The sequence below is a fragment of the Larimichthys crocea genome, chromosome XI (assembly GCF_000972845.2).
Source record: "Larimichthys crocea isolate SSNF chromosome XI, L_crocea_2.0, whole genome shotgun sequence".
In the NCBI taxonomy this organism is placed as follows: Eukaryota; Metazoa; Chordata; class Actinopteri; family Sciaenidae; genus Larimichthys; species Larimichthys crocea.
This window is the reverse complement of record NC_040021.1, coordinates 39,458-53,751: the sequence shown is the minus strand read 5'-3', so window position 1 is coordinate 53,751 and position 14,294 is coordinate 39,458. Positions and strand designations below refer to the sequence as shown.

General features: G+C 42.9%; 1 protein-coding gene across 2 annotated transcripts in view; it reads left to right on the top strand.

The window, feature by feature from the left end:
* epas1b (endothelial PAS domain protein 1b) overlaps window positions 1-14,294 on the top strand; it is a 50,237-nt gene that overhangs the window by 17,757 nt on the left and 18,186 nt on the right. For both annotated transcript variants that reach the window (XM_027284422.1, XM_019260893.2), the window contains exon 2: window positions 9,718-9,908. In XM_027284422.1, coding sequence (XP_027140223.1) covers window positions 9,860-9,908 — 49 coding nt within the window. In that variant the 5' untranslated portion in view covers window positions 9,718-9,859. The remainder of the gene's footprint in view (window positions 1-9,717; window positions 9,909-14,294) is intronic.

Genomic DNA, 14,294 nt, shown 5'->3' with positions numbered 1-14,294 from the left:
GGATGCATTAAAGACTATTTTATCTTTAAAGAGAGTTTAAGAGACGGAGCTTCCAGGACAGACATGTGAACACTGAATAAAACCATGTTCCAAAATCTTGGTTTGCATATGAGAGCCAAAGCTTTTACAGATTTATCACTCCATATATCAGAAGATAGAGTTTATTAAACAGCTAGAAAAACACTATTTTCTCATTTTTTTTAAAATCAGATGTCGTATAAATCAGCCTCTGAATGATCTCTGAGTAAACGAGTCCTGAAGACAAAAAAACAAATCTGCACGGGCGCTACAAATATATTTTTTTATTAATCAACTTGGTTAAAGATTTAAGAGGAACATAACATAAGAGGAAATGTTTCATTTTACAGTAACACAATAACGCAGACTGCCGCAGACACCTGTGCAGTACAAACCGTGATCAGTGTGTTATGTAGCACTCACCATCATCTTCAACCCTAAAACCTCTGTGTCAGCACTGTGTGTGTGTGTGTGTGTGTGTGTGTGTGTGTGTGTGTGTGTGTGTGTGTGTGTGTGTGTGTGTGTGGCCTCTTACCTCATGCGTGCTAACTGGCCTCATGACTCGCTGTGGTTTTGAGTGACAGCGTTATTTCTATCACAGAGGTTTCAGAATGTTAACTATGTGTTTTCTACCTGTCTTCACTCTCTCTCTGTCTATTGGTTTATTTATTTATTTATCCATCTGCTATGGAAGAAGTAGTTTAATCGACAAAACAATTTGTTGTATTTCATAAGCTCAGGACACACATGAGCCATGACCTCTGTGTAAAACCTGTTGGTGTGCTGAGGCGAGATAAATGAAAACAAGCCACCTGTAACGACATCCACCTGTCAATCAAAGCGTCCCTGCTCTTAATCCTGCATAACTTTAAGCCTTAATATAATGTGAACAGGTGAGTTGTCTATAAATTCACCCTCAGTACAGTTGTCATGAACGGGGAAATTAGCTACAGAGACCAAAACAGTTTTTTGTACCAGGCTGTAAACATGTTTGTTTCTGCTGTACGTGAAAATATCTGAGGAAAGTGGAAATGCGTTCACCGAATCCTAATTCAGATTTCAACCTGCTTGAAGTTGAGGGCGAGTCGTGTTTGTGAACGGTCACTCAACTAGGCGTGGCGTCTGAATCATGTACGGCACAGGTGGTCCATCACATCTCCTGGACTGAAGGACAAGTTTCCTCAGGATTGTTAAAAGTGCATCACTTAGTCACTTCGGTCCATCTCCATCCAGCATCATGAGCACAGGTTGACATGTTCAGATGTCCTTTTAGGGCGGCCGCATTCAGTGTTTGCGTGAGTGCAGGACGATGGGAATAGCTGGCAGCCCGCATCGCCGCAGCTCAGGTTGCTATTCTCGCACGTCTAAAAGCAGCATTGAGATGTGCCAATGAATCAGAGCAGAACAAAGAATGTTATCTCTGCTTTCACATCATTTTCTGGCGAGGACAGAAAGCAGAGCTGTGATTTATGTGGTGTGGGTTTTTTGTTTTGTTTTTTGTTTCGCCAGCTTCGGTTCTCCCCTGTTTTTCGGATTCTATTTTGGGCGACAGATTCTTTCAGGATCGAGAGAATAAAAGGTCAGATGATTTGTTTCGTGGAGCGTCAGTCCTCATTAGAGGTGACCTCACTGCGTAACGTACGGTACGTGTGTGTGTGTGTGTGTGTGTGTGTCTTTGTGTTGTGATGACACGTTTGGTCAGCGGGTGGTGTGTCAGGCTGAAGTGACAGAAAGTTGGCCTGCGGTGTGTTTGACCTCTGACTTGTTTACTTTCCTTCATGTGTTAGATTGTTCAAGGGCAGAGGATGAATCCAGGAGGAATATCTGCCAGCAGCAGCTGAGAGGACACGAGGGGCAACACCGCCTGTTTTTAAGTGTGTGTGTGTGTGTGTGTGTGTGTGTGTGTGTGTGTGTGACCTTTTAAATCATCACAAGACACTGTTGTTACAGTCGTGTGTTGGTTACACATCTTTAATTGGCTGCAGTTGAAACGGTGTGTCACAAAGCTTGGGCGTGTGAGTGTGTGTGTGTTTGCGTGCGAAGCTAAAGCTCACTGCTGGCTGTACTATTTATGAATGGCTTGCTTGTGGCGTTAACAGCGGCACATGCCTACAGTACATCGCTGACTTCACCGGCTGACAGAAGCTTTGCTTCACACTCCAGTTGACATATTTTGTAAAGAAGGTTTTAAAGGAAACGACAAGTACAAAAGTGTCTCTGTGGGCTCAGGAAATAAATAAACAGAATCCATCAGTGTCAAATATTTTACGCCCTTACGAGCCAGCTCGTTATGGGAAAAAAAGGAGAAACATAAACCAGAAAAATGAAGTGATTTATTCCCAGGATTTCAGTTAATCTGAAAAAACAGAAGAGGAAAAGCTGTTCTCACTCCCTTTGATTTAACAAACCAAAAAAACAACAACTTAATCCTGAAGTATTTCTAAGTGTGTGTAATAAGTAGTTTATCTATACCTCACTCAATCCCCAGGTGGTTTACAAATCCCTAATTAATTAATTAAGTCATTAACATTCTCAATTCATGAGAGAGGCACTCTGACGAGACCCAGCCGAGCGGCGCCGCCCACGCTTTAATAACTCAGCCCTCCTAATTGCATCCTGCAGATTGGAGGGCCTCTTCAGGAAACCATGACGATACCGTCCACGCCTCGCCAGCCTGAGCCAATCAGAATCAAGGGAACACACACGTAGCTCAGCGTACACAATTAAAGGCTACAAGTAAAGTTATACACAAAAGTGTGTGTGGCAGCCGCAACATGGAAATACACTTTCTGTGACACAAACACACACACTGTTATTTTACAGATTCACCCTGAAACAGTCAAGACATTCCTTATATAATGAGCCACATGTAGAAGATCACAGTTTTCTAAACTTCTGGACATGAAACAACTTTAAACTGAATTATAACAGGATAACATGTATGTTGTGTTTTAATGTTGGTGGTTTCATTCAATTTAAACCTTCTCTCTTTTTCTGAGATTGTTGGTGAGTTTTAACTTTAGGAAAGAAAAGATCTCTTTATTGTTCAGCCTCAGACATTTTCTGCAGATATCAACATACTTGTCGTCTTTAAAATATTTTCATATTTCCTCATAAAGTTTTTCCTCACACTTTGTCTCAGTATTACAATTTTATTCTCATATTTGTGCCTGACAGATATTATTTATATCACAGAAATATCAATATCAGTTTATATATTACATGATCAGTTTTTCTGGTTATTATAGATGAAACTGTGATTTACAAAACTGGCAGCAGCACAGAATTATTTGACAAACTATTAAATTATTGAACTTATTCTAAATTGATTTTTTGTTTTTGCTGCCTTATAGAGTTCAGCTTACTCTAATATTTTTGTGTAAGAAGAAATTAAACAGCGACATGACCCATGACAAATAAACTTTAAAGCTTTATGTAATACTTGTATATTACATTAGCTTCAGTAAACAGTAAAACAGTTTTCCACACGCCCACCACTCTCACTGAAAAAACTTTTAGGAAATAACAAAAAAAGCCTTTCAAGTGTTTTTCGGGATGTTTGATAAGCTTCCAACTCTCATTGGGATGAGTTGACTGACTGGCTGGAACAGTAATTGACTCAACTCGGAGAGTCGGTGCATTTTCCACGTGGCTTGATTGCATGAACTCGGTGCCCTCTGCAGCCCAGACTGTTGTGTCTTTCCAAACATGCGTCTGTGCCGAGCGGCAGCTACCAAAGGTGAAGGAGTTTATTTATGCAGCACCTTTCTATCAGACATCACAAACTGCGTCACAATAAAAGAAAACAGACTCGATATAAGAGCGGGGAACGCTAAACAAAGGCGAGTCTAAACACGTTCTGTAGGCCGTGGGCTGTTTTTAAAAAGGCGTCCAAAGATGTGAGGTTGAATAAGAGTTTGTTCCAAAGATCAGGAGCGTGGCCAGTGCCACCGACGGGCTGCGATCCGAAGGCCTCAGCGCGACGCAGGGCTGTAGCGGATCAGTGGTGTAGGTGGGTCACCACACAGAGCTGTGGAAGGGATCACAGGAATCAAGGAAGGTTTCAGCAGAATCAAATACAGCTGAAAAGGGAGGATTGTTTTCATTATCCACCTGTCTATAGATGAATGGATTCAGATGAAACCACAAAGAGAAGCTGGATGTTTGGCCGCCAAATAATCGATTACTAGCGACTATAACCTCTCTTACAAGCTGCTAAGTCTTTGCACTCATTTTTCCAGTAAAAACTATGTGAATATTTAAATATTCTTTGGGTTTTCTTGTGATTTTTGTGTCTCAAACAAGCTCCCCAAACATCTCCTGGATATCTTTGGGTTCTTGACTTGGCGTGGAGGACGTCACCTTGGGCTCTAAGAAGATAATGAAAGTGAAAATGAGTCACAGCCCTTCTTGTTAATGAATTTCCTGTCGGCTGACTAATCATTTCAGCGTTCGGCCGTGCACACAAACGATCACCTGCAGCAGAGCCGGAGACACAGCGGGGATCAAGGTTCTTGTGGTTCTTTCATTTTGCGTCGGCTCTGGTGGCACCTGTCGCGTTCATCCGTTTAATTTAGTTTTCTTCAAAGAGAATCCGACTCAGTCTGACCTGGTGGCATCCATGAGGAATAACTGTGTAGAAGTAGCCGATGTTCTTGCTGACGGTCTTTGCATCGTTGCAGTACCTGCAGGTTGAACACAGACACGTTAGACATCGATCTAAAACATGATGTGGTCAAGTTTCTGTATCAGTTTTGTACCTTTTAAATCTCAACATTTGAACAAATAAGTGATTAATAGAGCTGTGTGTGTGTGTGTGTGTGTGTGTGTGTGTGTGTGTGTGTTTGAACGTGAGCGGCAGGTCACTGGGGACATCAGAAGGCCCGGTGCCCTGATGAAGCGCTGTGACTCCCATTGTTTCGTATCCTGAAATAGTCTGCTGGGACCTGCAGCAACAATGGACCCAGACAATCAAAGAGTGGCACTACACACACACACACACACACACACACACACACACACACACACATTTAGGAGCTCGTTTAAGTCAGATGTTCCAGTTGACTTGATTGAGTGGGAGCAGTCGGTGTCTGTCGGCTCTGCTGTCTGTCTGCTGGCTCAGCAGTAATGAGGGTTTGGGCGATTTTCAGTCGGGGTTAATGAGTTTAAGCATCAGAGAGACGAGCATGATGGAACACACACTCGATAAGATAAGATAATGGCGCTTCTGTGCGCTGCCTTTCCTGTTAATTGTACGTCGTCGTCCCCTTAATGTGTGTTTGCATGTTTGATTGTGTCGTTTTTTTTATCTTATCTTATCTTGTGTGTTTCTGAAGGGTCGAGATCGCGGTCTGAGGTTTTTTGTTAATTTATTTTTTTATACAATTTGAACTATTGTTACCACAAACGCTGATGTTGCCGATGTGGTTTGGTGTCTTTATCAAAAAGTGAACAAGCATTTAGGAGCTTTATGACAGAAGACGGCTTCATTTTAGAATATTTCATCGTGGTCTCTCATGATTTTAGAAAGTGAGGTTGAAGTTTAATGATTTAAAAGGTTTAAAAACCTTTTTGTTTTAGCTCTCAATAATAATATGAATGTTTAAAAAGTGGGAGATTTGCAGTGAAAGGCTGTTTTATGAAAATAAATGTGTGGATTTAAAGCCTGAAAAGTATTTCTTTCTTCAGGAAAACTCTGAACATCCCTCAGCTAAGAAAAAGCACATGAAGAGTGCAAACAGTAATCTGGTCTTAATTTTACCTCCAAATTTTTTACATGTTTCATTATGTTAAAATATTATTTTTGTACCATAAATTTGAAGGAGCCGCAGCGTTGTGGTTTCCAATCATATCCGTACACACAGAACACCACAGTACCTTGAGTCATTCATAAAAATGTCGACTAATAATGCTAATATAATATTTTACATCAGGCTCCGACTTTAAAGGTGAGGCCAGGCTGACGGGGCGTGGCCTCCACCTGTCAGGTGTGTTGTTGGACTGGAATAAAATGTGCTGGCGTCGTTTCTGAAATTGAAACAGACTCGACCAGCGCGTTTTCACCCTCACCACTTAATTTAAGTACGATGTGGTCCGCGCGGTGGTGGCGACATTTACGCCGCACAACAATGAGAGCATTTTATTCACACGCAGCTAATTTGCATTGGCTGACGCGTTTCACAGGAAGCACTTGGATTACTGTCTGAATCAACCACAATGTTCCCGTGTACGACGTCACTCTACTGCCTCTGTCAGCGGTGTTGTAGATCAGAGTATATCCTCTGTATTTATATAGTATCTTTATATATTTATACAGCGATAGCTCGCCGTGTGTTAACCTGCACATGACAAATAAACCGGAAACTTGACCACAGTGTTTGTCTGTATCTGTCTTCTGCACTGGAACTAAATGTGATCCGGGTCACGTTGGGGTTGACTGGAATATATTTGCCAATGCAAATGAATTGTATGCAAATATGAACAGAACACACACACAGGAAACTTTTGGTTTGACATTTAGCTGTCGTGTTTTGTGGCACATTAACGCCCGTCCTGCAGAGGTTATGAACAGTGACATGTAAGACTGCTCTTGCATGTTTAGTCACAGAATCAGAGGTGCAGATTTAGCAATAAACACTGACCGATAAATACATAATGATGCATTTTAAAGGTGAAATATTGCCTACTCATGAAAATTGGACAACTATGCCATCTCTATTCTCTCTCTACACTACTGAATGATGCACATCAGCGGGGATTTCGACTCTGGGTACCCTGCACCACACAACTGATAATCAAAAGTTCATGCAGGATGTTTAGTTTGTCCATTCTGGGCTACTGTAGGAACATCTCTGGAGAAGAGGACCTGCTATGTCTCATTCTGAGCTGATAAAAACATAATGTGTCTTATTTCAGGCGATTAAACACTGATGAAATCATAGTTCTGAATATCATATTCTGTAAACAGAGCTCACTCAATGTTGGACCTCGAGCAGTCTGAGCTCTCAGTGATTCTTCCAAAGCATCTGGTTCTGTTCTTATCTTTGTGGGTTTTAAGTCGCAGCCACAGAATTGATCTTGGCTGCGCGGCTGCTCGTGTTTCTGTTTGCACATCGCGTGGGTACAATCATGATCCGCTGTGAGGAAACCGCACGGTGTCACCCCCAGAAGGGAGGCGATCTAAAGTTCAGCGGAGCAGAGCTGCACCCTCGTCTGTTGTGGTTTTCCAAGTCGCCGCTGTCGTCATAGCGCCCGCAGACACGTTTTTAACCTGATGTGCTTTTATTTTTTACCTTGACTTGCTCAGCTCGTGTTAAAACACAAGTTTGTTTTAAAGCCTGACGTTTTATTCCTCCTCATGGGCCCCGTGTGGCGTTTATGAGGCCTGCTAACTGGCACTCTGTTAACACGTCCTCGGCCTTGACGACAGAAAAACTGCCGCCGAGTTCCTTCAGAGGTCCTAAATGTGACAACAGCAGAAGTGTTCACAATGCATCCGTCTGGGGACTGATGATATAAGTGACTGTGAACAAAATGTGTGGCAGCTCCAAACTTAAAAACTGCATGCAGTCAAGATTTAGATTACACACTTTCTCACATGCTGAACCTTTTTTTTTTTTTCCTCCACATACCAGCGGGTAATGTGGCAGTAACATAATAATCTATGATTATCCTGTCCAGAATGATCCATGTAGTGGATGATGTTACTCCTAATATGAGATGAGAATGAAAACACGCCGTTTAAACTGTTTTTAGCAGCTGCTGCTTGGCCTGCACAGCTGCATCAGATCTCACACGTGAGCTGGGCTCCACTAACACCTGCATCACTTCTCATTTGACATGAAATAATATTTAATGTCTGTCTGTGTGTGTGTGATTTTCATCTTACCCATCCGGGAGGAGGGGAAACTTTAAAGACCGGAGGGGCAAATAAGAGCTGATGAATGCCGTAATTTATGCGGATAAACAAAAAATGATCCATGTTCACGATCACAGCTGTCGTATTGAGTCCAACCTCCAAATTTAACGAGGTATTTAATGACAATCATTTAAAATGAGGATTTTTTAAATAAGAGTACATTTTTAAATGTAGTAGTGTCGGAGCAGAACACTAAGCCACGTCTGTTTCTGTTCTTAGACACCAAATTATCAGCAGAAAGTGACATTAGACTGTTCTAATTAACATCTAATTAATATGTAATTAGGAGTATATTTATATCAGTCAGCGTCCACCCCGACAGACCTTCATTAGAGGTGGAGCACAAACTGCAGGCAGACCCAGTTTACTGCCCGTCTGAAAAGACAAAGAGGATTTTAAACTGTTCGTGATGCTGCTGTTGTCTTTTCATATAAACCTGAACGTTGCTGCACATTGTTCTGCAGACGTACGGCACGCCGCGTGTTGTTGTTGTTGCGAGCACCAAGAGGGAACCCAGAGGAAAATCCAAACTCCATGTGTGATGTCCTAATATGGTTTGTTGCGCTGCTCTCTTGGACCAGAGACTGAACTTCTGGACTCGTCCGTCTGTTTGAGCTCTGACATAAAAATCTGACTTATTTCAGTTCAGAGCGTGAAGCCAAAAAAAGAAACCGTATTCTTGGAAAGTCAGCTTGTTGACATGATTCGGGCATTCTGCAGCTTTCGTGCAGTGTTTGTCCACAGCGTTTTTCTTTAAAGAGAAAGAAGAAGAAGACGCAGTCTGATAGCCGGAGTAAATGTTCTGCTTTTATCTCGAACCATTATTGTGTCAGCCAAGAGGCTCTGTTCTTTAAACAACAACCAAATTAACCAGGGGAAATGAAAATAATCACCTGGCTGCACATCTTTAAGCAATTGTCCACTTCAAGGTTTTTTGTCATTGGTTATTATCTTCATGTGGAGAATCTGCAAAGTTCGGTGGCTGGACTCCAAACGCATAGCAGCGGCATCTTCTTCTGTTTGCTTAGTTCAAATTCAATTTTGCTCAACAGGCCTTGCACAATCCGAATCGAAATAAACACTCTGAATAAACGTGACACACAAAACTGGACACGGCAGTGCCATGAGGGAGGATCGTGGTAAAAACGATATTTCTAATATGTTAAAATGAAAAACCGACCTGAAGCACCAATTCACAGTGTTTCTCATTTCTAATCCACGGCAGTCTCTACATCCTAAGCGGTAAACAGACACCCTTACGTTACATTCACACGCCGGTGGTGCAGCCTTCAGGAGCAGTTCAGGGTTCAGTATCTTCCCCAAGGACACTTCAACATGCAGACTGGAGGAGAAGTTTTGGTTCAGCATCGAGTGTTCGGCTGATATATCGTGATGTGCGACTGCGTTTGCAGCAGATGTTTGCATGTGTGATACTGTAGTTCAGTCTGTAAGAACTCGGCCTGGGGAACCAGAGGAAGTCCAGCTCGGAACCACAGTATTGGAACGTGGCCCAGCAGTTGGGGAGGTGCCAGATCACCTCCTGGGCACTGAGGAGGTGAACAAGAGCCCATCACTACACCACCTCCCCACGTTTTGCATGTCTATGACTCTTGTCGTCACGTGGAGATTTCTGACATTGATTGTTAATGTTGTCGTTTTGCCAGCAGTGGTTTGCACAGTGTCAATCAGTGTACTGTATAATTAGCAACAGATAGATCCTGTACCAATGAACCAACAAGAATGGCTTTTCAAACAAACTGATGTGTCCGTTTCCTTTGCAGGAGCAGCTCAGAGCGACGTAAGGAGAAGTCTCGGGATGCGGCTCGCTGCAGGCGCAGTAAAGAGACGGAGGTTTTCTATGACCTCGCTCACCAGCTGCCTTTGCCCCACAGCGTCAGCTCTCACCTGGACAAGGCCTCCATCATGAGGTTGGCCATCAGCTTCCTGCGCACACGCAAGCTGATCGCCACAGGTATGAACACTCTACCACACACGCACATATATAATCATATGCACCCCTGGCTCCACTCCTTATCAGCATTTCCCCGTGTCCCGGACCTGAAAACCTCCTCCTCTTCCCGGTTGGTCCAAAAACGCTCACAGTCCAGCTCACAAACTGAGCTAACAGCAGCTACAGTTTACTTCACTGTCCATCATAAACTCTGTAAATCACAGAGAGTTGAGGCGGAGCAGCCGGAGGACATCAGAGGGAAAACCAGAAAACATTTCCTCCATAAAATATGATCCAGTTTCACCAGAATCAGTGAAATAGTTGCTGCTGTGTGACTTAGTGCCGTAAAGCGTTACGTACTTCTCCCGACCCGGAGCCCAAAGTTACATAGAGTGAGAACAGACGTACGAATGACAGGGACACCGTTCAGCTGATCACAGGTCATTGTGGATCAACAGGAGTTAAACTCTGTTAAGATTAAAATAGAAAAGTTGCATAATATTCAAATAGTTCATGGCCGCCACCAGCACATTCTTTGACATGACACATTTGTGTGTGTGTGGGTGTGTGTGTGTTTTGTTGCATATGACTAATTGTCCAGTAAAGTAGGAAGGTATTTGTCGGACCCTTTCTTTGCACTCCTTCCTCTCGTCTCATTTTTAAAATTAGAAGCTGAGGAAGCTCGCCGAAGAAGCAGACCTATTGTTCTGGAATTCCACCACCGAGTCTGTGTCTCGAAGTGAGATCAGAGGACGACAAAATGAAAGAACCGCAGCAGCGTCTGGTCAACAACAACAACAACGACCAAAAAAAAAGAGAGAGAGGTTATTCTTGTTTAACGGAGCTGTGAAACAGTTTGTGCGCTCGGTTTAGTGAAGTAGAAATCACCACTTAATGTTGTTAACCAGTTCATCGTGTGTGGTTTAAAATCCAGCTCTGCGGCTCTGCATCATTAATCCACGATGAATAATTTCATCCATGTTTTTGTCTTGGAACCTGATCTGACATTCAACATCCGGGTCTGTGGCATTGAGCAATAATTGGCCGCTCAACAAGCCATTGGAATGAAAAACGTGCTGCCAGCGCCACAATGCGGAAGCATTTAGATTAATGCGAGGCGTTAACCTTATCTGCACATCTTAACGCTGCCAACTGGCGCGTTGTTCTACTAATATTATCCCCACTTATTGTGTTTTGATAAACTGCTTTGCATTGTTTGCTTGGGAAACAATGATACATACAACCAACGCTTCCTTAAACAGCGGTGACAGCCACTTCCTATTTCTGTGTCATCAGCCAGATAATGAATGATACTCACTCTCGATAGCTCCTTTATTTATATCGCACGTTTATTAAAAGCAGCTCAGAGAGTTTACAGAGAAAAATTAACAATATAAAAGAACTACAGGTGGAAAAAAAGCTTGGATTTAAAAACTAAAAAGAAATAACTAATGCAAAGAATTGAAGCGTCTTCTGTACAAATTCAGATCTCCTGATTTAAAATAACGTGCCTCTGTGTAATACATGAATGAATATCTACTGTAAATGTTTTTGAGATTGCGAAAAAAAAGAAGCTGAAATGATGAAATACGCCATAAAAAACAAACGGTAAAAAAATTGGCAGCTTTGGTTGCCAGAATCTTACCGTAATAAATACGCTATAACCTTTTCTAACGTTACGGTAAAAGGATATTAGTATGGTTGGTGTTTTATTCCATATTTTAAAATGTCTGTAGATTTTAGAAGCCGTGACAGTAAAAGGCTGTAAAATACGACATTACATATTACGATGCATGATCAAATACAACTTTGTGCTGTATAAAGTCCCAAAAAAAAGGTGTACAAATAAAGGTTCTGAACTACGACAACACAGGTGTACTTCATGGCATATTTTACGTTTTAACCGTCATGGTTTGGCAGTTTTTGTTGCACAAACTGTTAAAGAAAGAAAAAAAAACTCAAACAAACATGTTTTCTTGCTCTCCCTCGGCGGTATCTGGTTATGCGGATAGTTTCTGTTTCATGTTCCAAGATTTAGTGATATGAAGCGATGAAAGCTCAGCTGCCGCCCGAACACAATGAAGCCAGATTAAATTTTGTTTCATTTAAATTAAAAAAGATTTCCCCGTTCGTGAGAGCCATCCGAACGAACGTTAAATCGTTTTTGTTTTGTTTTGTTTTTTAAATCGGCTTAAGAAAATTCCTGGAAATCTCGGTACAGTTATGAAAGGTAGATGGAAGGAGAACAGAAGAACGAGGAGGAGGAGGAGGAGGAGGGATGGAGGTAGGGAAGACGAGAGGTGAGCAGGAGGAAAGAAGACGGCATGAGACAGAGAGAGGGAATGAGGAGGAGGAGGAGGAGGAGGAGGAGGAGAGGTAATGAGGGTAGGAAAGCAGGGGGTGAGCGGGGAGGAGAGGACGGGGAGATCCACGAGATGCAGCAGCAGATACAGAGCGTTATCAGGCCGGTCTGATTGCTCCGTGATGGGAGGAGAGATTGGAGAGGAAGCGAGGAGCTCTGCCCATCGTTCGGCTAGTGCTGGCATTACCCCCGCTAGCCATAACACCCGTCTGCCTTGGCGCCAAACGTGCTTACAAACACACACACACACACACACACACACACACACACACACACAGTATGGAACACCTTACTTATGTAACATGAAGCTCGATTTGGACACGAAGTACAGCGATGTACTGATCAGCAGGTAAAGCTGCTCTGATCGTGCTGAAGTGCTGAAGTTTGTCTTCACTTGGACTGAAAAAAGAAACATCCCTGTTCTAAATTAGAGTTATTTGGAATATTGAGCCAAAGTTGTGTCAGGAGATGGATATCAGTTTAATCTGTGTGTCCGCAGAGATACTGTAGCTCGAAGGTTAACTGGAAGCAGAAGGAAGCTTCGAAAGTGGAAAAGAACACCTCCTATTGACTCAAGATGTCTTACTGATACATCTGAGCTGGTTTATATAAAAACACAATGTTAGGAGTGATTGGAGTTATTAGTTCTGGGTTTGTTTGACATTAAAGGTCCAGTGTTTGAGATTGGGCTGCAGGAATGGAACATAATATTGAAGTGAGGTGGTTTCAATCTGAACCTTTAACCCTCATGCACACATTTTATTTGAGTTGTAAAACATATTGCAGCCTTTAGCAGCGAACTGCTCCTGAAACCACGACGTGACCTTTTTATCTTATTTCTGCACATTAAATAAAATACAAATAAAACTCTCAGACCTGTGCAGTAAATACAAAGATAATCAGCTCACTGTGGCTTCACCAAAAGTTTGGACTGTTTTTTCAGTCCAACGTGTCTTCAGTCCATCGTGTCTTCAGTTGTGTTGTTTCATTTCCCTGCAGTAGTGTATAAAACGACGTGTTGGCACAGTTTTGAGACTCACATGATTTAGTGACATTGAAATCTTTCTTTCTTATGTTTTGTCCTTTTGTCGTGAAATTCTAAGGCAGAAAACACGAAATCTGAGTCTTGAATAACACGTCGAGCAGATCAGAGGGTAGATGACGTGAGCAGGGTTTCCTCTGACGGTTTTGTTACATGTCACACACCCTGAAGTTTGTCTTTTCAAGTCTCCTGTTTGCAGACGGCGTTTGTCGTTACAGAGGGAGGAGAAAAGGAAAGTCACACATGACCCCCCCGCTGTCCTGCCACTTCATTCCAACCAGAACAAATGTCAAAAAGTAGAGAGGGAATGATTATCTGAACAGCAGCTGTCGCTATCATCGTCTCTGCGCTCCATCCAGATTTTAAAACGAGGACAGTTGCACAACTAAAGAACAACAGGGAGAAGGAAAGTGCAGCTCTGTCCAAATGACTGGTAAACACAGCTAAGTATTTAGGCCAAAGGTGCTGCTGGTCTACAGACCAGGTCCCAAGAGTCTCTCCAGCTCCCCGGGGCCCATGAGAAAGCTCTGGGCTCCCCCTGGGGTTAACGCTATCTGGGCCCGGCTCCAAACACAAGCCCCCGAGCCTCGCCGGGAGCCTTGAGAACTGGCCTCTCTTATCTCAGGGAAGCACACTGGAGGAATTGCAAGCACCTCCACCCCCGTCGGCTACTGGGCTTTGTTCAGCGTGAAGCCACCACACACACACACACACACACACACACACACACACACACACACACACACACACACACTCCCTCTCAGGCGCTAGCTGTGTTTTTTTTTGTATTAATGAGCTCTGCACCGAGACATTGTGGACACACTGGAGTCTCTGTGTATAAATGTTTGGATACTGCACTGTACATATTTGAACATAATTGCAAAGTTATGTTCCAAAAGTGGTCGGCTATTATGAAAGCTTGTGTAGTTCTGGGTGTAATTTGTCAGGGCCGGGGAGCAGGAGTGGCCTGAGATGCAGGAAGAAGCTGCACTGGTTTGTTTTG